Genomic DNA, 26152 nt, shown 5'->3' on the forward strand with positions numbered 1-26152 from the left:
CCTTTCTATTAACGAGAGTGTCTAGAACTCTTCAAACACTTGACTATTCTCTCAAATATATGAATGTCAAGAACTCTTTGAACACTTGATTATTCTCTTGATTATACATAATCTCCTGTTTCACCATACTGGATAATTATTTTTCTCTAACTCTTTGCTCTCTCATTTATAAAGTTAAAAATTCAATTCACAATTTCTTAACTTAACTGCTTTAGTTTGTGTGGTACAATGGGCAATTAATCAATGACCGACCTAAAATTGTGCTTCATCTAGCTAATGTAACACTCCCTTTACTCTCTTGGATCGTCCATTTGGGCCCAAGTCTGTTTACTAGCTGATGATAGGTTGAGCTTTATTACATATGTGGCTTGAATCCAGGCCCTAATGGACCACTGCCCACCATTGAATTGGGCTTCTTTGATACTAAACATGAGTGTTGTAAATGAAGGAGCCACTTTTCATAAATTATTGTATTCTTAAACCTATTGTGTGAGCCAAAGAAATGTAAAGCGCATCTGGTGTAGTGGTATCATAGTACCCTCCCACGGTACTGACCAGGGTTCGATTCCCTGGATGCGCAATTTGAAAATTTTTTCTTCCGAAGTTTTTGGAACTCTGCTTGTCCATTGTCGAAGCACCATTTTTCTGTCTCATGCTCATATCACATGTTGCAAACTAGTTATAAAGATATATGTGAGTTTTCATATAGGTGGAAAATTGATCCGAAACTGTCCCCATTTTATGTTGCTTAATTGATCTTGTAAAAATGAGTCTTAACCCATCAATTGATCCCATTGGAAAATAACTCATGAACCTATTGGAACTTAAAAAGAAATAAGTTAAATTACACCGTCTCTTGAGGGTTTTATAAGTGAAATGGATAAGTTCATACCCTCTTTTGATATTTCAAAAAATGACAATCCTCCAAATGTTTCAAGAAATGATATTTCTTTTGAGTTTTTATAAATGCAGCAGATAAGTTTATATTTTCTAACATTGTTACTTTTTTTATGGAATATGCTTCTTCTTCTTTTAAATTGTTCCTACACATTTATACAAATCTAGTGAGAAAAGTGTCATTCATCCACAAACCTTAAAGGGGAGTATTATGTCTCTATAGTTTGGGGAAGAATCTTTATTAAGATTGAAATAATTGTTTAAAAAATGAAAATTTAACTAAAAATTGAGTTAATTATTACATTTACACAAACCTTAAGAAGCGAAATGTTATTTCTTAAAATATTAGGAGAGTGCCATTTTGTAAAATCTCTAAAGTGGTCGGTGTAATTTTCCATTTAACTCACATAAATTCTAATTTACAAAACTTTAGAGCCTCTTTTGGTAAATTTTCTGGTTTTAATAACAAAAACTGTGAGACCCACCAAACCCATGTTTCTCTAAAAACTGTTTTTCAAAAACTATCTCACATCTTTCACTGTACATAACAGTTTTGTGAAAATAATCTTGAGTTGTTTTCATTTTACAGTTTTCCAGTTTTTAGTGGCATTTTTGCAATAAATTAACGTGGATTTTTTTTTTCTTTCAATTTTTCTTTTTTTAAAGACTGTTTTTTGAAAACAATTTCTCAAAACACTAAAAAGAATAAGTTTTGGAAACAAAAAATTGAAAACAGGAACCAATCATGCACTTAATTTTTCTTTTTCTTGAGGAGGATGGAGGGTATTTCAGTTACTGTCTGTACAATGGGTTTAAATGCAAATTGGCCAGCGATTTGATCTTGCATTGCGTGGATTAGTATATACAAGTCTATTCATTTGCATTGACCAATAATGCTACAAATTAATGTCAAAATTCCATTTCATATCTTTTTATTTCAACCAAAAAAGGAGTTATTACTAAATATCAAAGATGGTGGGCAAATTCTGTAGAACTGAAGCATTTTCCATTTGCACATAACGAGTGAAACTCACAAGGATTGCATTTTTACTTGCATCGTTTGATGTCTTTGAAAAAGCAAAAATCTAACTTATCCAAAAAGAAAAAGAGAACATTTACAAACACTATTATATAGGTTTGAAAATCTAGTGCAGCAGTGATCAAACATTAAATTTTGTAGATTTCTTATTGCATCACATAAATAGGTGTATACCCATATCAACAATTCATCTGAGTGAAACATCATTAGACATGTTACTATGCGATTGGAGCCAATAATATAAAACAATACTTAATAAGATCCTCTGCATCAATTGTGTTAATTACTGGACAAAGATAAAACACTTCGATTCTCTTTTCTGAATGTTAATGCCACATGCATGTGACAATCAACAGCTCAACTTGCATTCTTGCTGTTGCAACCTTGCAATACATGGTAATAAGTAATTCATCTAGTTAGAAAATTACAATTTGGTATGGATTCCCAAATAGCATTATCAAAGATTGACACACACATGTAAAGCAAAATAAACATTCACGCATTTTACGCCAGCAAAATAGATAAATGACTTGCTAGGAAGAAATTTAGCTATAATCTACTCAGAATGCGCAAAGTTCTAATTCTTCATTTCAGGTTTAAAAAAAAGATTTTCCATCCCCTAAACCAACTAAAAAATGAGATCAAAATCTCCCTCCTATATTAAGAGAAGCCTTAACGCCCTGCTGGACTTAAAGACAATATGGTGAATACCAATGTGCATTCATAAAATAATTTTCATGATTCAAAAATCTGGATAACAATCAATTCTACAGATACCATATTTCACAATTCAAAACGTGAAAAAAGTAATGAAAAGGAAAATCAAACAAGTGAGTATAGCCTAATTATTCTTGTAGACAAATCAGAACTAATGAGATTGAATCAAATGAGACCAAGTTTGATTAGAGTGACAGAAACAGAATATATCATAAATCATGTATGGGCAGAAAAACTGTTGTAGTGGAGATCACATGAGACAGTTTGACAAGGATGAAAAACTGTCCTATAAGACCCTAATATACATGCAAAGCATGTTGCTAAGGTGTGCCAGAACACATTATTTGGAAAAAGATTTAGTCAAGCTGAAGAATAGCTATGGTCCTACTGGGTTGTGGATCCAGGTTACACAGTTTTCTAGCTTGTGATGGGCCATATAATTCTAACAAAAACACACGGTTATAAAAAAAGACCAAAACACAATGTCCACAGAACCCAACAAAATGTCTTCTTGATTAGTAAATTTACCGATTTTAACTAAGATTCAACAAAATCATCAAAATCTCGCACAAAACACAGCCCCATATTAACCAAAATCGAATAAGACACATTTTGCACAAACCCAGAAATATCACCACAACAACACCAATCGATTTGCCAAAACCCCCCATCAAGATGAAAACACTCTCTCTCCAATATGATAATTACCAATGATGTAACAAGTAATGACACTACTAAAGACATTGTTCCTTGAGACAGTGATAGATGTTACGCCTTCCACTCTTGCAGACCACAAACATGTCAATTCATCAGGTATGGCCTGTGAGAAGGCTGCATATTACTCCCATCTAAGCGAACAATACTTACGCCAAATAAAGAAACTTAATATTTACTATACTTCAATTGGTAAACAGGATATAAATGAGATTTTAACAATTAAGAAATATCAAACTCAACTTCAAATTAGAGCAATTCAAAGATTACCAAGACTCCAAATTTGTCAAGTTCCACATGAAAGGCATTATGTTCTATGCTGAATCCTCTACTCATAGCATTCTCTACTGAATAATTATTCATATTCTTACTATGTCTTCTAAAAGATGGAAAGACAGAGACTGCATAGCCATATCAACATAATAAAATAAAATAAAAAAAGGGAAACAACATATACATATATTGTAAATTATGTATAATTCATTTAATTGCTTAGGAAAAAGAGAAAGTGAAAAAGCACAGGAATGGATGAAACAAATTGTCCCTGTGAAAAGATTAGCCCGTCAATGATTAATCACATAATAATCATAGTGTGTGACCCCAAGACACAACAAACAAATTCAGAAACATACATTAGAGTTATGAAAATTAGGTAGTTATAAACTTCAAAGGACCAAGCTCATGCACATGGAGTTCCAATCATCCTAATGTAAGATGTATGTGCAAACAGAGCTTAAAGAGCACTAAGTCTAATTCATGATCTACTAAACCCACTAAACGAACTACAACATACGAGTTGGTAAAAATATGTGGAAATGGCCCATTGAAACAATAATAAACCCTTCTGGGGACATAACAGTCTCCACTTTGACAGGAAACTCAAGCATAATTGCATTGCAAAAAACCATATATTAACAGATGATCTGACGTTCATGTGTAATATAGTGCCAACTATAGCTCAGCGCATGCATGTAAGCAAGAAACATTGCTTTTGTGATGTTTCCCTCACACTGACAACTAAATCCTCAGCTAACTATATTCACCCATGTTCATTAGAATGGAAACTCATTTAACAGTACTATATTTATTCCCATCAAATAAACATAATAACATCAGGAATGAAGATATCAAATCAGTAGGCCACATATTCTCAATTTATTTTTCGTGACAACAAATAAAACAACTTTTTAGGCATATACTCATTCCCTTCATAAATTTTAAGTAAAATATAACTTCTGATTTCAGGTCCCTATTTTTTTCCCAGGTTCCATGATTTAGCTATATCAATAGATAAGAAATTCTTTTATTGGCTAAGTAAAAGACATTTTTGACACATTAGAGATGGTCATCTTTCTAATACAACAATTTCATCTCTTCAACTCTAATGTCTAAAGAAAACCCCTTAAAGTATTTCAACTTATCTACAATTCTTGTCAGAACAAAACTTTTCTGCAATTTGAAATGTGCAGACAGCTCCTGAGACAAAGTCAAATACTAAATACACTGATGGGTTAAAAAGAAAAACTTTAACACAATGCAGTCTAAAACTGAGAAATCACACGATACAAGAAATGCCCAATTTAAAGTATTCATGCAACACCGAACTCAGTAGTCATAACTCCACCAATAAAAATCAACAAAACCCACAAATCCAAATCCAAATCACAAGCCCTGCGCATCAACAACTATACACTAACACATCCAATTGCAATGCCATCACCAAAAACCATGCATAGTGAAACTAACTGTTGCATGCAGTTTTAGTTGTGGCATGTTAGTGTAAACCCATTTTTATTTAAAAGGAATTAGAGAAAATGGAGTGTATATTAATGAATTTTTTTTTTAAAATTTTTAATTTTATATAAGTAAATGTTTAAAATCATAATTTTATTAAAGAGATGATTACTCTATGGAAGTTGGCCTTGAGCACTATTGGTCTCTAAAGCTTACATAATGAGCATTTTTAGTTCATGATGTTTCAATTTATCAAATAAGTGTTTTTGTGGACTGAAAACTAAGATATTGGTGAAAATGATAATATTTGACCATGTACAACTGAGTTCATAACTGTCGTGTATATCAATATTTTACTATCAGGCTGTCTTCAAGTTAATGTTTTTACATATGGAGGTGGATTACACTCTTATACATATGGATGCAAAACTAAATTAGTGAGGTGGATTATCACTTAAGAGTGTGCATTGGGTGTATTACCAGAGTATTAGTCATGCTAGGAACTGAGAATTTTCTAAAAGAAAAAGATAAAAACGAAAAAGAAAAACAGAGGACATGGTTATTGTACAGTATCAGTGAATCTGGTGAACCATGTTGAATCTTTCATGTACTAGCAGAAAATTTTCTTCTTCTCAAACAAGATAACAAAGAATTTGAAGCATAATTAGTAGTTGCTCCCTGAAGTGAAGGGGATGTCTATGTTAGTGACAAGCAGGTACATTAGCATCAATTCTGGTGTTTGATGTAAAAGATTAACAAAACAGAAAAGTATTCAAGCGATTTGAAGAATTTTAATTTGTCCACTATGGGATTTTGGATGCCTGTTTTGCAGTATGCTGCCAAAAGAACCATTTGAATAAAAGACGTATAGGAATGAGAAGGTCTTGTGGGATGCAGCTTTACTTTAAGCACGTTGAAATCATAAACATGTAGTGGCTTTGTTGATGAAATTCTTTTGCACTTCAATAGAGGGATGCTTTTCCAAATTATTTGCCAGTGGCCAATTTCTAGGAGTTAGGCTGCACATACAAGCCTTCTCAGCTCATAAGTGAATGCATCACATTTCCTGCTTTTGATTTCTACCAAAAATGGAACTGCAATCTCTTCATGGATGACTTTTACGTTAAGATTGGTTATTTATATTGGCAGGCAAGTAAGGATTACGATTCTAGCAAGGCAAATGAACAGCTTGCCTAAGTAAAAACAAATAGCACTCTTATATATCTAAAGGGAAAACTATGATTTAAAAAAAAAATATATATATATATATATATATATATATATATCTTCAGTTCATGCTTAGATATCTGAGCTCTATTTAAAACTTGGCCAATTTTACTTTTAATATCAATTTTTGGGAGTGGGAGCGGAATAGAGAATTGAAAGTGGACTATGAAATTTATGGATCTTAATGCCAGGATTTAGAAGTTCTTATTGGTCGTTCCAAGAGTGTCATGCACTAAGAAAATTTGTGAATTTATAAATGCTTTGCAATTTTGTTGAATGTGAGAAAAGGTTTGCTAGCTAATTTGGTTTTATTGGTTGAAAGGTCAGAAGAGAGATAGAACAATGTTACAAACTTAATTATAAAAAAAGAAAATGTTTATGAACTCACACATAGACTTGGGCAAGGAGTCTTGAATTTGTGTTTTTCAAGGATGGGACCTGGTCATTCTCATTACCTGCAAGCACTAGAGTTGAGTAGAGAGGTACGAAAATTAATAGATTGCTTCCTGCCTGCTTTGCTTGGCATACATGAATGTAAAATTCTGTATCTAAATTATGTTTTCACATGCTGAGACAATCATGCATAAAGAATGCTGAGACTTGGCAGCACAAAACCACAATTGCATCATGGAAGCATACTTTTCCTTTTGACTGTGGTTAGATTTTTCTTATGGTCTTCAGATTGCAAATCTTTTGAATTACACTTCATGGAGTGGGCTTAGTCCTGGACTAATGCATGTTACTACTAAAGGTGCTTTAGAAGAGGGAAAACCAGTGGGTGGATTAAGGATAGGTAAAGAAGCTGGTGAAGGGACAGCCTCAAATTTTCATCTGTGTCTACCTTCAGAAACTTATCTTACTTGCAGATAATCTATTGTTGTCACCTGATGCTTCTCAGCTGCATGAATTGCTTTTCAGTAATGCTGGTTTTTTCTGTGAGGTAGCATAGGTTGGTGGATGCTGCAGTTAGGAGCAGTATTTCTGATAGAATTGCTGTTGTTGCTCTTCCTGGTGGTATTGGTACTCTAGATAAGGTGTTTGAGATATTACAATTAGCATTAATTCAACTAGAATGGATAGGGTCAGAGCTTCCTGTTTCCTCCTCTTTTTTTGATAATCACCTGTTCCCTTACTTTAATGAACTATGACTCATTCTATTCAAAGCTATTAGACTTTCTTGATGATTGTGAGGAATGGGGTACATTTCCAAAAGGAGAGGTTGCATCACTATGGATGGTTTGCAACATAAACTCAAGAGGCTTTGGCTTATTTAGCAGAATTTAATAATCTCCCTCTTAGTGACAAATGTAGAAGTGAAACTGAAATGCAAAGTATTCATGGGGCAACAGTTTCTTTATATTTTTGCCAAAACCCCCATCAAAACCCCAATTCCAACAATATCACAAGCACATTTAAACTCATTAATGAGAAAATAACACAAACATAACCATATAGCAAGAAATACTTTAGATCATCATCATTGCAGCACATAAAAGACAACAAAATTCTCATCTTGATTGGTAAATTTACTACTTTTAAGAAAGTTTCAACAAAATAATCAAAATCCCACATAAAACACAACCTAATATTACCCAAAATCAGAAAAGATATCACCAAAACAACACAGACCCATTTGCCAAAACCTCCTAAAAAACCTCAAAGCTCATCCTCCATCCTCAAATACTCCCCAATATCAGCCTGGTGAAGCACCACAATCCCATTGGGATCCAACTTCCTACAATCCTGAGTACTCTTAGCCGAAATACCAAACCCAAGAGGCACATCCGACATTGAAAAAACCACAACCCCATCACCAGGCGCAATATTCTCAGTAATCCTCCCCAACCCACCTTTCAAAACATGGTTCCCATACAAAAACGCCATCTCCGAGGTGGGTTTAAGCCATACCTTGTGTTTTGCATTGGCAGCCAGCAAACTCAGCGACTGGACCGTGAGGTGGAAGCTACCGCCATGGGTGTACTTGCCAATACACGTGCCGAGAGAGACAAGGTTGTTTCGAGCGACATTGGTGGCGCGCTTGACCAAGGACTCGCTCACGTAGTAGACCTTGTTCTTGTTGATGCGGAAACAGTAGCGACTTGGGTTGGAGTCAGGGCCTTCGTAGGAAGGGTTCTCAACGATGTTTTTGAGGTTGTTGCCTGTGAACTTGAAGAGCTTTTCGAACACTGCTTTGGTCTCGTCCTCGTCCAAAGGTCTCATATTTGGAAGATGGAAGAGGGAGCTATGAGATGAGAGAAAGATGTTGGTTTGGGGTTTTGTTTTCTCACCATGAAAACATAACAGAGCTAACAAAAAAAAAAACTAAAAATTGAACATGCATAACAGAATGAACAACACATTCATCACAAGGGAAAACGACATCAAAAGGGCCTAAAACAAAAATGGAACATAATAATAACAAAAGCGAATATATTGAATTGAACAAAAAACAAAATTTAATCAACACAACAATCGAGCAAACAGAACTCAAGAAATTGAAAAAATAAATCAGAAATTAAGGGAAAAGGTAGCAGATCGGCATCAGTGGAGGCAGAAAGGCATTTTAATATTCAATACATCCTTATTCTCTATGTTTCAGGGTTTAACTTTTTTTTAAATCAGAGCAACTACAAACGAAAAAATTTAAATATATACTGCAAAAACCTACCTTAACAACAATGGTAGAGAAGAGACATGGGTAACGAAAATATAAAAAGAGGAAAATATTTCAACAAAAAAATTAAAAAAAAAAACATAAATGAAATGACAGAACTTTTTTTTTTGGGCAACACATAAATCCATGTTCTTCAGCACGAAATCGATTTCAGATTAAGAAAAATCATCAATAAATCTAGACTCTACAGTAATTTTCAAAACCCTAGAAACGGTAATTGAATAGAAAACCAAAAGAGGGGAAAAAACATGCCTACCTTCTAAATTAACTTCTGAATCGCTTGTTGTTGCAGAGGACGAACAAAATTTTTCAGCTTTGGCTTTTGTGTTTTAGGGTTTGTGTTTTTTTTTTTTTTTTGGGAACACGTTTGATAGAAGTGTGCCTCAAGAAACGCACCGTGCGGTATTTTTTTAAATAAATTGTAAACGTGGCAGCATTTGAAGCAGGCTTTTTTCCTAACGTGGCAGTACCTCCTTAAAGACTTCAGTTTTTATATATAGGTATTGGATCTCCTGGTGTATTATTTTATTTAAAAACAAATTAATTAATTAAATATTTTAACTTTTTTTTTTTTTAAAGAAGGAATTAAATATTTAGCCATAATACATATTACATCCTCTAATTTTATCCTAAATTCAATTTCATTTTTTGTAACTTATGATTTATTGATCTTAATCCTTTTTCTTTTTTTTACCTAATGTAGTCCTTTTATCCTTTTTTTTAAAGGATAGAAATTCCAATTTTATTAGGTTAGTTCCTATAGCTATCCAAAAACTACATAGTTTTACTTACTTTTTTTTCTTCTTTTTTGAACTTTTTCAATTAAAAAAATAAAGAATATATATAAATATATATATATATATATTATGTTTTTCATAATTATTTCACAATTATGAAAAGAAATGAATATCACAATAAATATATAAAAGAATTTGTTGTGTTTTTTATTAAGCTAAGTATCACATTTAAGCCAATCGGATCCAAAATTCTCATATCATTCAAAGTTTCGTAAAAATATATTGTTGATACAGTAATTGTATAAATTTACATTGACACAAGTCATTTTGCATTTATTTTTTTTATTCTTTTTTTACGTATTCATATGACAAAGGAATAAAATGAATGGTGATTGTTGTGTGTGAACAAAGATAAATAAGTAAAAAATCAAGAAAATTAATATTTTAATGAAATGTTGTGTAAAATAAATAATTTGATGTGAGGTTTTTTTTTTTTTTTAAGTGAGTATGCGTTTGGGTTTTGCATTTTTTTTTTTTTTTTTTCAGTTGAGCACTTCTTGCACTGTTCATTATCCATGAACAATGCATTTAGGCATGTGAACAATAAAAATTTTGTGAACAGTAACTTTTTATTATTATTATTTTTTATTGTTTTCAGTTTTCAACAAAATAAATAGCAACTTTTTTAATATTTGACCTTGTACAACTGAGTTTAGGACTGTCATGTATATGAATGTTTTACTATCAGGTCGTTGTCAAGATAATCTTTTTACATAAAAGGATGCAAAACTAAAAGATTATCTTGACAACGACCTTCAAGCGCTCTCTTAACTGCTTGGGTGAGCATGGCTCAGATAATAGCTCCATGGGCTTGAATGTAAAGAGGTCATATAGGGATAAACTGCTTGGAGAGATTCCAGGAGCCTTTGAACGAGCCTTTGACGTCGGTCATAATATGGTGATGGAGGTAGAGTCAGACGATGAGTTCTTTGATCTTCCTCTAGGAAAGAAAGCGGTCAAACTCTCTAGCACTACCAAAACTCGAATAAGAGCACAATGGTCAAACGCCTTAATTCTCAAGGTTGTGGGGAAGACTATTGGATATAGCTTCTTGCATTCATGCATTGTGAGTATGTGGAAACCGTCGGGAAGGATGGATTGTGTCAACCTTGGCCAAGACTTCTTCCTGACTAGATTTGCAGAGAAGGAGGATATTGACCGGGTGCTTAAAGGTGGTCCTTGGTTTGTGGGGGGACACTACCTATCCATAAGACGTTGGGAGCCCAACTTCAAAGCTTCCCATGCAAGCCTATCCTCTGTAGCGGTCTGGATTCAACTCCCTGAGTTGCCGATTAAGTATTATGAACCATCGGTGCTTCGGGAGATTGGGGAAGTCATTGGTCCGGTGCCTAGGATCGATATGCACACGGCGGCAGAGTCCAGAGGGAGATTTGCCAGACTATCTGTCCAAATAAATCTTGATGAGCCAATAACCAAACTCCTCAAGCTTGGTGGGATTGATCAGCCGGTGCAGTACGAAGGACTTGGTTCCTTATGTTTTGCTTGTGGCCGGGTAGGACATAAGATGGAAAATTGCCATTACAAGGTCCGAGCTTCGGCAGCAGAGGGGGGGAAGAAGAGGCGGGGAACCGGTCTGATACACATGATCAAACTTCAAAAGAAGAGAAAGCTTTTGGCCCCTGGGTATTAGTTTCACAAAAAAAGCCTCCAGCAGGAAAGTTGTGAAAGAGCATGCCCATATTGCTACTTTGGGCTCCTCTGACCGAAGCCCAAGGAATTAACAGGCCTCCACCCCATTTAGCCTTGCCTTGGGCCTATCCAAAGCATGTGATACCAGCAAGGTTGGAAAGGGACAGCGCAATGTCATTGCAGGAGCTAGTGTGTTTCTTGTAGATCGCACTAAGGAAGGTCAAAGTAAGGTTACCTCTAACTTTGTGACTGACATTTTGAGTGCCAAGAGCCCTGACCCAGGCCAAAAGACAAAAAAGAAATCTCGAGCTGTGCCGAGAACTAAGGGCACAAACAAATTTTCCTCTCTTTCTTGGAAGGCAGTGGGTGAAGGTAGTAGTAGCTTCAATTCGGACACTCCGGCCGCTTGTTCGTCGTCTGGGGTCTATGAATTTAAAGCAGGAGGGTCAGCCTCTCCCATGGAGATTCTCCATAGGCAAGCCTTTGTGAAGAAGCCAGAAGAGGGCTTGGTTAGTCTGCCTAATCAAGAGATTATGAGTATTAAGCCCTCCAAATCGGATGTTTTAGAAATTTCAAACGCCTCTCCGTTGGATGGGAAGTAGGACACGAGCATCGACCGAGTCTCAGCTAGCATCTCCAACCTCCCATTGAAGTGGATTGATCCATCTCGCCGATCAAAGGGGTCAAAACAGGGAGAAGACTAAGCAGCGACGATGCAAACGAATTCTAGTGAGGAGCATATGGGGTTTTTGGAATCCTCAATGGATGATATGATTGTCGAGGCAAGAGGCGGTCGCCCCAACCTTTCTTGAAAGGTCTGTTTCCTTGCTTGTCTTTTAATTATGCATCTTTTAGTTTGGAATTGCCGGGGTGCCCTCAACCCCAATTTTCATAGTATAGTTATTGATATGGTCCGAGAACACTCCCCTGCTATTATGATCCTCACAAAGACTAAGGTTGGCGTCGAGAGAGCTAAGCGCATTGTGGATAGAATTCCCTTTGATAGGGTTATATGTGCTAACACTCTTGGTTTATCGGGTGGTCTTTGGGTTATCTGGGACTCAGCCCAAGTGGAAGTGTTCGAGCTTTCCACAACGGAACAGGATATCCACGCTGTGGTCACCCCTAGTTTTTCCTCCACTTCGTGGCTATTATCAGCGGTCTATGCCAGCTCGAGATATGCAGAGCGACGGTTACTTTGGGATAACTTGGAATCTGTGGCTAGCCTCCATTCTCTACCTTGGATAATAGAAGGCGATTTCAACGAAGTTCTGATGGGAGAAGATAAATTCGAGGGAAGGCTTGTCAATATTAATAGAGCTTTACGTTTCCAGGAGTGTTTAGATTCGTGTGGTATGATTGACATTGGTTTTTCTGGCGCCCAGTTCACTTGGTCCAACCATAGACCTCTAACGCGTCTGATTCAAGAGAGAATTGATAGGGTTTTTGTTAATGCGGCGTGGTATGAGCTCTACCCGGAGGCTTGTGTGAGTCATCTCGAGCGGTCTCACTCTGATCATTGTCCGCTTTTGATGAGTCTCGAGAGCAATAGTGGCTATAGGCTTCCCTAGCCTTTCAGGTTCCAGCCAATGTGGCTTTCACACCCCTCCTTCCTTGATGTGGTCAGAGAAGCCTGGGCTAGGCCAATTGACTTACCTCGGGCTGTCTCTAAGTTCACTGTGCAAGCTAAATTATGGAACAAAAATGTTTTTGGAAACCTGTTCATGCACAAAAAGAAAGTAACGGCCCGCCTCAGAGGCATTCAAGTTGCTCTTGCAGCCACTCCTAATAGTTTTCTGGTTAATCTAGAAAGGGAATTAAGGGCTGAGTTTGCAGAGGTGGCTAAGCTTGAAGAGGAGTTTCGGACACTTAAGTCGCGGATTACTTGGTTAGTTGAAGGGGATAGAAATACGGGGTTCTACCACACATCAGCTCTTGTCCGGAGAAGGAGGAATCGTATCACTTGCATTAAAGACCGAGTAGGGAATTGGATTAACGATGATCGGGAGGTAGCTGATTATATTAGGCAGTTTTTTGCTGATTTGTATACCTCAGGCCACAATCACTCTATCTGTGCCACTTGGAACCCCCCCCCCCCTTTTGGCAAGCTCAGATAAGTGAAGATGAGAGCAGAAGGCTAGTTTACCTTATCACTGATTAGGAAACTGTAGCGGGTCTTTGGTCTCTTAAGCCTTTTAAAGCCCCTGGTCCGGATGGGCTTCACGCAAGGTTTTTTCAGAGGTTTTGGCTGCTGCTTGGTGATTCGGTTCAAGATGAGGTTAAACAGATTTTCACTTCAGGCAGAATTCCAGCCTATCTTAACCAAACACTTATTACCCTGATTCCCAAATGCAAGAATCTAGAATCCATCAACAACTACCGTCCTGTAAGCCTTTGTAACTCGGTTTACAAGATTGTTTCTAAGATTTTAGTTGCCAGAATTAGACCTCTCTTGGCAAATCTGGTTTCTTCGCTACAAACCGCCTTTGTCCTTGGCAGAAAAGGAATTAATAACGCCATCATTGTCTAGGAGGTGATTCATACCATGTCTATGAAAAAAGGGAGGTGTGGGTTTATGGCAGTGAAGATTGACCTTGAAAAGGCTTATGATCGTCTAAAATGGAGTTTTATTAGGGACACTCTTGGCCTATTCAAATTCCCTAACCAACTGGTTTCTCTAATTATGAGCTGTGTGTCGACTTCTTCTATATCTATCATTTTGTAATGGAGGTGCTCTAGATTCCTTCCTCCCTTTTAGAGGTATCAGACAAGGGGACCCTCTCTCTCCTTACTTATTTATTTTTTGCATGGAGTTTTTGGGTGCTCTTATTACGGAAAAGTGTAATTCCAAGCTATGGGACCCCGTTAAAGTGACTCAAGGAGGTTTGGCCTTCTCCCATCTCTTCTTTGCAGACGATCTTGTTCAGTTTGCAAAGGCTGATCGAAAAAATTGTATGGCGGTGAGGGATGTTCTGGATTGTTTTTGTAGTCTCTTTGGTCAAAAGGTGAGTCATGATAAGTCTAGAGTGTACTTCTCTCCCCATGTATCAGGAGACAATAGGAATGAGCTGTGTGAAATCCTAGGCTTTCGGTCTACCCTTTCTTTTGGTAATTATTTGGGGTTTCCCATCAAGATTGGTGCCACCCCCCAGGACTTTGGCTTCATTATTGACCGTGTTCAGAGTCATCTCTCTGGATGGAAAGCTAATCTTTTGTCTTTTACTAGTTGTTTGGTTCTCACTCAAGCTGTCACCACCACGATCCCTAACTATGTCATGCAGTGTAGGGCTCTTCCCCCCAAGATCCTTAACAGTGTTGATAGGCTTAGCAGGAATTTTCTATGGGGCTCTTCAGAAAGGAAGAAAAAACTCCATTTGGTGAGCTGGAAGAAAATCACAAAGCCTAAAAAGGAAGGTGGTTTGGGCATCCAAACAACCAAAGCAAAAAACACGGCCTTGTTAGCCAAACTGAATTGGAGACTGTACTCAGAGACTTCGTTGCTATGGGCAAGAGTTTTACTCCAAAAATATAAAAATCCTAGAAGGAGAGCTAATCCCTATGCCAAGTTTTGGTCCTGTTCAGCCACCTGGGCAGCAATTCAAAAAGGGGAAAATATTTTTAAACTTAGAACTAAATGGGTTGTGGGCAGAAACAGCCACCTTTCTTTCTGGTATGATAAATGGATGGACAAGGGACCTCTTAAAGGGCTGATTGCTGGTCCGCTCAACCTTGGAAAGGATGGCATTCTCCTTAAGGATGTGGTTCAATTTTCGGGTTGGGAGTGGAAGAAGTTCTCCTTCTCATTCCCTAAACAGATTGCTTTGGAAATTAAAGCTACTCCAATTTCTTTCTCTGCCTCTTCTACTAATAGCATTTCTTGGTCTTCTTCCCCAAGTGGGACCTTTGACCTCAAAGATGCCTACAAGATAGCATCCTTGTAGGAGGGGGATATTAATTCCAGGATGATTGATGGGGAATGGTTTTGGAAGGTAGCTACTATTCCAAAAATCCAATGCTTTATTTGGCAATGCCTTCACCATAGCATTCCTGTGAGGGAGGTCTTGCACTCTAGGGGAATGGAAGTCCCACAAATTTGTCCTATTTGTAATGAGAAGCCTGAATCAATTCTCCATTGCCTCAGGGATTGCCGTGAAGCTCAAGCCCTGTGGAAGGCCTTCCCTCCCCCTCTTGCTGCGAGCACTTTCCTTGGAACCAGCCTTGTGGACTGGCTTAAGTTGAATTACCGAACCAATAAGCTCCTTCCTTCCCCGAGCTTCAGTTGGGGTATCATATTCCTATTTGGTATTTGGACCTTATGGCTGCGGAGAAACAACTTTCTTTTTCGTAATGCTGGTCTTCCTTGGAACTTGAAAGCTGAGGTGATCTCTAGAGCCTCTGAATTCACTTATCTCAGCACCAACATGAAGTTTGCTCGCCCTCAGATCAAAATCCAGGTAAGGTGGTTCTGCCCTCCCATGAATTGGCACAAACTGAATTCTGATAGGTCGTCCCTTGGCAATCTCGGATTGGCTAGGGGAGGTGGTTTGATTATAAATGATAAGGGAGAATGGGTTAAAGGGTATGCTAGAGCTATGGGATTTACAACCAGTGTATCAACAGAATTGTGGGCTCTAAGAGATGGAATTAAGCTTTGTATTGCTCTAAAAATTCCTGCTGTAATCTTTGAGTTAGATGCGCAACTTGTTGTCAACCTCTTGAAGAAGTCAGATTTTCATCCTAACGGTATTGGTGCTCTGATCAACGATTGTAAGGCGGGTCTTCAGGAGATTCCCATGGTCCAAATCCAGCATTGTTACCGGGAGGCTAATAAATGTGCTGATTCCCTTGCTACGCGAGGAGCTTTGCTACCTCAGGATTTTGTAATTTTTTTAGAACCTCCTATAGAGGTCTTGTTTTTGCTTAATTTAGACGCTGCTGGGATGTACTTGGATCGTTTTGTATTTGCTGTTTAGTTTTAATTGAATTCCGATTTCTACCAAAAAAGAAAATTGAAGTTGGGTGTATTACACTATTACCAGAGTAGTAGTCATGCTAGGAACAAAGAATTTTCTATAAGAAAATAGAAAAGAAAAGAAAAACGCAAAAAAAAAAGAGAAGTTAGAGATTGTTTAGATACAGAGGACATGATTAATGTACAGTGTCAACGAATCTGGAGAACCATGTTGAATCTTTCATGCGCTAGGAACAAATTTTATTTTTCTCAAAGAACAAGATAACAAAGAAGAAATTACAATGTTGTAACAAGACTCAATAAAACTCAATCCCCTAATACATTGAAAGAGTGGAATGATTTTTTAAATATTAATCCTATAAAAATTGTTTACACCATTTAATAAATTTTTTTATTAGATTAATATTTTGAACATCTCTTTGTTTGACTTACACATTCCCTTTATTTTTTTTAATTTTTTTTTTTTATGGGAAGGCAATGAACTTTATTGATGTAAAGATACTTGGGATACATAGTAGTAACTGCGTGCTCTATAGTGTAAATTTTTTAGTAAAAAATTCAGGACATGTTTGGTACACTATAATTAGGGGTGTTTGTGATGCAGTGCGGTACGGTTTTGGGTCATTTTTATCATTGCACTTTGTAGTGCAGTTTAGGCAAAATCATAACTGCACCGCATCTCATTTTTGCGGTCACATGTGCGGTGCGGTGTATAAGATGCAGTTTGAAACCAATATATTTTTCAAATTTTGGACTTTTCCTGCCTAGCCCAAAATTGATTTATCCCTTTGTTTTGGGGCTAAATTTTAAACTATTGAGCTAATTTTTCTTTATTTTGAGTTGACTTTACTAATCAACTCTTGGAAGGGTTATTATTATTATTATTATTTTTTCTGAAAACTAGGGTTATTAAACTATTAATTAGTAATATATTTAATATTAAAAAAATAAATATAGTAATATATAGAGAGGGTGTGGTGTGGTTTGGTGTGGGGCGGTTTTCTTATTATAAAACCGCAAACTACACTACACCGTGCGGTGCGGTGCGGTGCAGTGCATTGTTACTTACGGTGTGGTGTGGTTATGCCATTTTGCAAACAATTTTGGTCTGGTTTTTGCAGTTTGGTGAACACCCCTAGTTGTAATGATTATTACAATGTAATAGGAATAAGTATTATAAGAAATATAAGAAGCAACAATGGAATAATGATACCTATTCATATTGGTGAATATTTAAAGAGGAGTAATGTTATGGACACAACATTCCCAAATTAGCTTGAGCTATTGCTGCTAATGTTGAAACCCACAGAATTTTCATGACCCAACTAGCTTCTGTATCATTGCCTTCCAAATCACAGATTGCAATTGCTATACAAGCTCTATCATCACTTAGTTGCATGGAACGAACCTCTCAATCCTCCTGAGTTGTATGGTGACATATACCATAGTTGGCCTTTTTTTTGTGTGTGTGGATCTTCCTCTGTACAAGTCAAGGCAAGGTACTGCATAGCTTGTAATTGGTGCTCTAAACTAGCCCCTCGATTCCCAACCAAGATTTATGGATCCATAATCTCATTTATACAAAGTCCTTGAGTATGACTATGCATGTATGCTATTAAGTTAGAATCTTTATCAATTGTCAAACAAGTTATATTACCAGAATCCTCTCCTGTTAAAAGTTCTAGAAGGAGTTGAAAAACCTTGAAATCCGAAAGCCCTCATAAGCTTCCACATTAGTTTCACCCTCATGGATTGATACAGAAAGAAAAAAGTTTGACAATTTGGGAAAATCATCATCATCATCTAATAAGATATTTTTCACACTTATATCAACTAGTTGCAGACACACGTGATGTGTGGGAATATATAGTCATTTTGTAATCGTAATATAATGTATAATTTGTACTCTAAAATTTGTTGAAAATAATTTTGTTCTCCATAAAAATTAAACAATTTCTAAAATTATTTTTCATCTTTCTATCTCTACCAATATATCATTCTATTATTTTAGATGGGTTTGATTGGTATTATTCCGGTATAAGGTTGTCCATATTCTTCCAAATTATGTTATAATATGCTATGTTTTTCTGTTTTTATTCTTTGTACAACTAAACTTCTTAAGTTTCAAATAAATTATTCAAAATCTTCATTTTCTTAAAGGAGATTATTATGATAATCAAAACTCATAGCAAACTTATACTGAATATGTATAATTTATTATCTAAATTTTATTGTAGATAGTTTGTTTTTCCTAAAAATTAAACAATTTCAAAAAGTAATTTCCATCACTCTATTTTTACAAATATATAATTTTATAATGTTTTTTTATTGATATAATTTTTCATTTTTGAAATGGTCCACATTTTTTTAACTACTGTTATTATATATTATATTTACCTAATTTCTTTTAGTACAACTAAAATTCTTAAGTTTTAAAGTTATTACTCAAATTCTTATTCTCTTAAGGAGATTATTATGATAACCAAAATTTATCCTATAACTAGAGTTGATATTACTCAAATAATTGATAGTACTTTCAACCAAAACTTGTATTTTTCCATTCTTAAGTACATCGAATGGATCAAAGTAAACTGAAATGGACCGAATTAGACCAAATGAGCCAAAGTGGGCAGAATTGACAAAATTGAATTGAATAGACCGAATTGGATAGATGTAGACCAAATGGATCAAATTAGACCGGAATCGACCGAATTAGGCCAAATAAGCCAAAGTGGTCAGAATTGACCAAATTGAATCGAATAGCCCGAATTGAACAGATGTAGACCAAATGGACTGAATTGGACCATAATGGACCGAAGTGGACTAAATTAGACCGAAGTAAATGCAATAGATTGAATGGACTGAATTGGACTAAATTGGACCGAAGTAGACCAGATGGATATTCAAATATATAGCCAAGATTGTGTTTTGATATATATTCAAATTCTCACTTCCAAAATGACTAAGTATTAAATCAAACAAAAATTAAACCAAAACTATAAAAGGGAGAAAGAGCAGAGAGGAGTTGTGATAGGGAACTCAAAAACACAACTCCAATAAGTATTAACCCAAATAGAGTTATAAGAAACACAATGATTTGTCAACCTAAAGTAGGGTTGCAAGAAAGAATGAAAAACAAAACAATATTAATCAAGAACTTAAGAGGTGAAGCATAAAAATATCCTTTCTCATATAATATTTATTGACAAAATTTGTACATAAGCTATATTAGAAATTTGACAAATTTTCTCAAAATCCAAACTCTCTCTCCCTAATATCAAAAGCATAGAAAACATATATAAAAAGTGTAAAAGCCAAAGAAAAAACGAAACAACTACTTTCAGGACCTAAATACAATAAAGCCATGTTTTTGGAGAAAAAAAGGTTACCTTTAATACGTTAAACATTTTCTAAAACTATTTCATATTTCTATCTCTACAATATATACATGGATGACGGGTCTTTGGAAGGCAGTACGGAGATAGGAAATTGCATGAGCAATCTGCCATTCAATTTTTAACCTGCTCCCCACACCATGGGCTGATGTTGTAGTTCACTAACACGTGAGACATAAATTTGATCCATAAGAAAGCCATAGGTAGCAAATTCATAGTTTAAAATGGGACATGGAGTCTGGAGACAACAACCCTGCAAACTTTAATACATTACTGTGTGCACTCATCTGTGCATAAATCACTATATCATTGATGGCAAAATCGAACCAGAATTTTGATTCAGGTAATTTCCTAATGAGAACAATTAGTCCCTCAAGAGAACCCTTATACCAAAAAAAGCAATAATGATTGTTATAGTTGTTGGTTGCTAGGCAGAGCTCTTGAGCAGAGAAGGTGCGGATGGGAATAGGCTTGCCATTGCAAGAGACAACCAGCTTCTCTAGTAGCTTGCTTCCATTCCCAAGAAACGGTTTCTCTCTTCCCTTTCTTCTTTTAAAGAAATGATCTCTCAACCAATTCTGCATAGCTTGAATGTGGACCTTGCTCTCTTGCTAACCTTTTTTGCCTGCACTGATCACTAGGATTTTTTAGAAAACAACCGTGGAGGGAGTGAGGCTCAATGAAAATTTATTGGGGTAGCAGGGTAACATGATTCCAATTAGTTAAGTAGGTTCATTGAACAAAAGTAAGTGCAGCTTTCCTTTTTAGTTTTTTGGCGCTTCCTTAGCTTACCAGTTTAAATGTTTCACATGAGAAGATTGTCTGTTTCTCATGACTTGGCTTTGTCATCCTTACCAGTTTCAAATGGTACTAGCAAGGCATTGACAAAAATTTTTTGTGATTGTAATTGAGTATGACTAGCCGATGTCCTGCATTTTGAAATATTTTGTAACCAATTATCTTATGGTCCTTCTATATTTTGGAAATCCACTTAGGTATTGGTTCACAAGTGAATTATTGGCCCAACCGGCCGAGGCCAGGTCAAATTTAATAATTATGTTGACATAAGTTTTTAGTAATAGAGTTAATTCAAAAGTATAGTTGGTGTTGGCTTTGGCTTTGCGCTAACTGATTAAAGTGGGACCTGTCCCACTAGTCCTCTCATCTGCTTCTTTCAATTTTTGCTTGAACAGTTGCTTACAACTGCAGAATTTGTGAAGTGTGAAGGAGGCGCCTTTTGTGGTCCTAGCCTCCTAGGTAGAAATTTCTCTTCTTTTTTGGCCTGCAGAAGTGCAAAAAATTACAGATTTTAAAATATCAGATTGAATGCAGAACTATTCCCATTACCCTCTACCTTAATATCACTATTCATCTTTCCCTTCATCTTCCTTTATTTTGTCTCTTCTTATTCACAACCTCTTACTATAAATTTGTCATCATTTCTTCCATTTTTTGTATAGTTTTCCCTCACAAAAAAGTTTTCTCTCTCTCTCTCTCTCTCTCTCTCTCTCTCTCTCTCTTTCTCTCTTCTCTCTCTCAATTTTTAATTTGGTAGATTTTTTTTTTCTTGTATCTCTATTTTAGGTTGATAATTTTTTGTATTTTTTAGAACTCTAATTTGGGTTGATAAGATTTATTTTTTTGTTTTAAGTATTTTTTTTTCCTCTTTGATTGTTAAATGTTATCCTATTATTGTATTATAAAGAATTAAAGATAATATATAAAAAAATAATATTATTCTATTACATTACACGATTTGGATAATTTAGTGCTTATTGTTATCTCTTTTCTTTTTACTTTTTTTTTCTTCTCATCTTATTTTATTCAACATTGAAATAAGATGAAATCCTCCGTATCATTAAATTATTTATATTTTCTCATCTTTTTTATTTTTAAAAATTAAAAATATAATATATTACTCTTTCTCCAACTTTTCTCATTCCTTTTACCTTTTCATATCCCCAAACCCTCTACCTTAATATCACTCTTCCTCTTTCCTTTTATCTTTTTTTATTATGTTTCTTTTTATTATCATTTTCTTAGCATAAATTTGTCATTTACTCTTCCATTCTATGCACAATTTTTCCTCACAAAAAAGGTTATTTCTCTCTCAGTTTTTTAGTGGATTTTTCAATTTTTTTGGGATATTTGTTTTAGGTTAATAAATTTGTGTTCTTTAGAACTTTATTTTAGGTTGGTGCAATTTAATTTTGTGTTTTATGTTTTCTTTTTTGTTCACTTTGATTGTTGAATGTTATCATATTTCATTATAAATAATTAAAGATAGTATATAAAAAATATTATTATTATATTACATAGCTTGCTTTTGATAATTTGGTGTTTATTGTTATATCTTTTATTTTTACTTTTTTCTTCTCATATTATTTTATTCAACATCTAAATTTAGCTACATCCTCCATATCATTAAATTATTTATATTTTCTCTCCTTTTTTTTTTATTTATCATCCTCCATATAATTCTAATCAGTCAGTTTACTGAAAAAATAGCCATTAAATTCATGAGTGTAGAAAGAATCAAAAGGATAGGGATAGAGGAATAACAAAAGGGAAAGGAATAGTAGCAATGCAAGTGTTGCAAATGCTATTGATGACCTAAGCCATGTTAAATTTTGCGTGTCTGATCATCATAATGTATATAGGTGTTTGATATGTAAGTTAATTCTAGTGCAACATTGCATGTGTGCAATGATATATAATTCTAAGCTGCAAACCCCGCAGTTCGAACCCTTTTCCCCCTAAACCCCTAAGCACTTTGTATATGGGGGGTGTCAATTCGGCTACAAGACCATTGACAAGTAGTTAAGTTTGATTCATAAGCACTAGGAAGTGTTCATTAGTGGAACTTTATTCTTTCAATTATACATAACTGAGTAATGCTACAGTTACAAATTATTTTACAATATTTTTACAAAATGTTGAAGTGGTCAATCTCTTATTAGTTTTCATTTAAGCTCATCATTAATATCAATCTTTCATTTACCAATAATTACTCACTACATTAATAATTTGTAAAAAATTTTGTGAAATAGTTTATATCTCTAGCATTATTATAACTTTATAAAGTGGCAAGCATCAAAACTGGAGTTGATGTCATGCTGAAGTGTTGAATGATTGACCCCTGTAGCTGTCTTCTGAAAGTCCAATTGTCCCAAAGTGGCTAATAAGAAAAAGCTCCACCTATGGACGAAATTTTCAAGGCAGTTTGATGGGGGCGTGGTAGGAGAAATTATAAGGATAAAATGTTACGCCACCTTCAAGCTATGCAAAACTGGTGAAAAAAATTGTTTCTTTAGAATGAGTAAGGGTAGAAAGGAAAAAGAGAGAGCATTTTTTGAGAATGGAAGCATGGTACTAGAAAAGCTGATTGCCTTATGTAATGGCAAGTCCATTCCCATTCGTAGCTTCTCTGATGAAGAGCTCAAGCAAGCAACCAACAACTATGATGCTCGTCTTGTTATAGTCCAAGATGAGTTGTACTGGAAATGGTACAAGGGTTCTCTTGACGGCCAACTTGTTTCCATTAGGAAATTTGAAGGCGGTGTACATATTACAGAAGGCCGGGACTCGTCCAACTACGTCATCAATGATCTAGTGATTTCTGCAAAGATGAGCGCTCACAAAAATGTACTAAAGCTTATAGGATGCTGCCTTGAGACTCGACCTCCCATTTTAGTACATGAATTTGCTGCAAATGGTAGCCTTGCCAATCGAATCCAGGGCACTCTTGGCAGTCAACAACATCAGCCATTAACATGGGCAAGCAGGTTAAAGATTGCAAGGGAGATTGCTCATGCAATTTCATATCTCCATACTGCATTCTCTAGACCCATCATCCACAGGGATATAAATATGCGAAATATCTTCTTAGACCAACATGATGTTGCCAAATTATCCAACTTCGACTTTTCTATATTAGTCCCTGAAGGTGAGACTCACGTTCAAGTTGATTTCTTGTCTTGGTGTGTAAGAAACATGTCTCTTGAGTATTTTGCTACGGGTAAGGTAACGGAGAAAGCTGATGTTTATAGCTTTGGGGTATTTCTTTTAGAACTTGTAACAGGTAAGAATTCAAATGATTTTCCCCAATTGAATAATGGTGAACGTGTGGACTTCTCCGAACCAAAAAATGATTGTGTTGGATTAGTAGTATGTATGCAAAATGGTGCTCAAGGTCGTTGCATTGTGGATCCTACAATCTTGGCCGGGGAAGGGAGAGCTAGTACTATAGAGCAACAATTGCAAGCAGTGGTAGACCTTGCCATCACATGTAGAAAAAGAGACTCAGAGATAAGACCAACTATGGTAGATGTTACCAAAGAACTCACGCAGATTGAGAGGCTTGTCCTATAATCATTTTTTTAATCATCATTTTTCAGTTAGTCGCATGCCATACTTGGCTCTGTATAGCTTGATCTATATAACTTTATCTTATTACTTTTGATGTTATTTTTGGAGAAGCAATAAGGAAAACAGGTTGTTGGTAATGGTCCAGATCTGTACAATTAATACCCAAATCCGAATACAATGAAGCTTGATACTAAGATATGTTGAATCCATGCCATGATATTGATCTAAATTTCAACCACTTACACCCTTTTACATTTTCAAAAGCTTAATGAGACAATGACATGTACACAGATCTACATAGAAATCATCAGGCACCTTTCTACATATAGCGCTTATATTCAATACTTACTCCATACTGCAGTTATATTTTCAATTATAGTTAGAAACCTGATAAATATATATATTAGACAAAAATTAGCAAGATGTCCAGAGAGTAAAATTTACTTCCAAATGCAAATTCATGATCAATTGACAATTAAACTCCATGTAATAAAATTGTCTATGTAAAAACTATAATAATCTTTTCTATGTCATTTCTCAGAATGCTTCAGCAAAGATAGTTTTCACTGGATGAATTCCTGGCCCCCCTGATGAATTTCTAGCCCAGCCGGCCCCCCTCATGAAGTATATTTACGGCGCATATATTTACACATGTTGAAAAACTGAGCCCAAGACCCATGTAAAAAAAAAAAAAAAAAAAAACTCAGCAAAACCTAACGGAGAAAGTGAAAGTCTGAAGGCGAGACAGAGTCACAGAGAGATAGAGAGGCTGAGGCAAGATAGCTGCTACTGCTGCTTCATCTTCTTTTTCTTCTTCTTCTTTCTTTTCCTCTGCTGGTCCTTCTTCAATTCTATTTTAAATTTTCATTGCCTTGTTTTGTGTTTGCTTTCTTTGTTTTGTGAACCTAGCACGTGACTAGGTGTTGGAAATGACAAAGAGACTAGACAAAAAGTTGTAGGTTTTGTTTACGTGGGTCACACGTAATATATAAATAATAAAATTATTTTAATATTTAACTTGAACTTTTATATTTCAGTTTTTTAATAGTAATTTTTTTAAGAATATTTTAATAGTATAATTGTTTTAATAATTTTTTTTTTTTTGAGAATCAACGGTATTATTATAATTATTGGGCAGAGTTTTAGACTTGAAATTGATATATTAATTGAAATATGGACTTATAGTTTTAAGACTCTATAAATTATATGGATTTTGACCAATAATATATAAGGAAATATAAGTACATAAAATTATAAATAAAAAAAATATAAAAAAGGTAACTTCAAAATAGTACGGCGAAACAACCCGGTACCAATCCAATATTGAAGTATTCCATTCTAATAGACAAACCGAAATGAGCACCGAAACGGTATTCATAACATTGGTCAAAACTAAACTTTGAAATAAAATGGAAAATGATTTTTGACGAAATCTTTGATGTTATACTTTGAAAATGATATAGCTTCGACATTTAGTTTGGATTCAATCGTACATGATTTTGAAGATTTGAAAGAGCGTCAAGTTCCCTTTTCATAGATGATTGTATTAAGGAACAATAGTGTTTCTTGATTTTTGTTTTTGTTGGTAAATGATTGTATCTTAATATATTAAGAAACAATAATTTTTGGGTATTTGTTTTAGTTGATAGTTTATTAATACTATATGGATGCGTATTTATTTATTTATTTATTTATTTATTTATTTTGCTTATCTCCAGCCCCTTGGCTTGAAATCTTGGGTTCGTCCCTGCTACAAACCCAGTTGAAAAATACATGGGCACATTCAGCACCAAGTCCTCGTTCAATGTAAGCCCGCATAGATCAAGAGCTTGCTCAATATCTCCACCGGTTTGTCTGTTCTAAACTTGAGGAGGTTATAGTTGGTTGGTCATCTGGGTCTTGTTGAAACTAGGTGGGATTGTCAGAAATTGCAATTGAACGCACAAACCAAGTTGTTTGGTCATGCCC

At 35.3% G+C, this 26152-nt stretch overlaps 2 protein-coding genes, 1 non-coding gene and 2 pseudogenes across 4 annotated transcripts; 3 read left to right on the plus strand and 2 right to left on the minus strand.

The window, feature by feature from the left end:
- LOC142638850 (serine/threonine-protein kinase ZRK1-like) overlaps positions 1-20400 on the minus strand; it is an 83747-nt pseudogene extending 63347 nt beyond the window's left edge.
- Positions 510-580, plus strand: TRNAG-CCC (transfer RNA glycine (anticodon CCC)). The gene has a single exon. It is a non-coding gene; the product is annotated as a tRNA-Gly (tRNA).
- LOC142638268 (putative cytokinin riboside 5'-monophosphate phosphoribohydrolase LOGL10) lies at positions 3379-7775 on the plus strand (annotated as a pseudogene).
- Positions 7824-9366, minus strand: LOC142640857 (uncharacterized). 2 transcript variants are annotated; one of them, XM_075815158.1, is made up of 2 exons: positions 9259-9366; positions 7824-8570 (listed from the first exon to the last, which is right to left on the minus strand). In XM_075815158.1, exon 2 carries the CDS (start codon positions 8546-8548, stop codon positions 7985-7987), a length of 564 nt encoding a protein of 187 aa, XP_075671273.1. In that variant the 5' UTR covers positions 8549-8570; positions 9259-9366; the 3' UTR covers positions 7824-7984. The 2 variants fall into 2 exon arrangements, with proteins under 2 accessions (XP_075671273.1, XP_075671274.1); XM_075815159.1 differs by having other exon boundaries at positions 7824-8634; positions 9259-9354.
- A 2731-nt stretch (positions 20401-23131) lies between the features above and the next one.
- LOC142638369 (serine/threonine-protein kinase ZRK1-like) lies at positions 23132-24187 on the plus strand. The gene has a single exon (XM_075812390.1). The coding sequence runs from the start codon at positions 23132-23134 to the stop codon at positions 24185-24187; it is 1056 nt and encodes a 351-aa protein (XP_075668505.1).
- The last annotated feature ends 1965 nt before the right edge of the window (positions 24188-26152 follow it).

The sequence above is a fragment of the Castanea sativa genome, chromosome 6, assembly GCF_040712315.1.
Source record: "Castanea sativa cultivar Marrone di Chiusa Pesio chromosome 6, ASM4071231v1".
Lineage (NCBI taxonomy): Eukaryota > Viridiplantae > Streptophyta > Magnoliopsida > Fagales > Fagaceae > Castanea > Castanea sativa.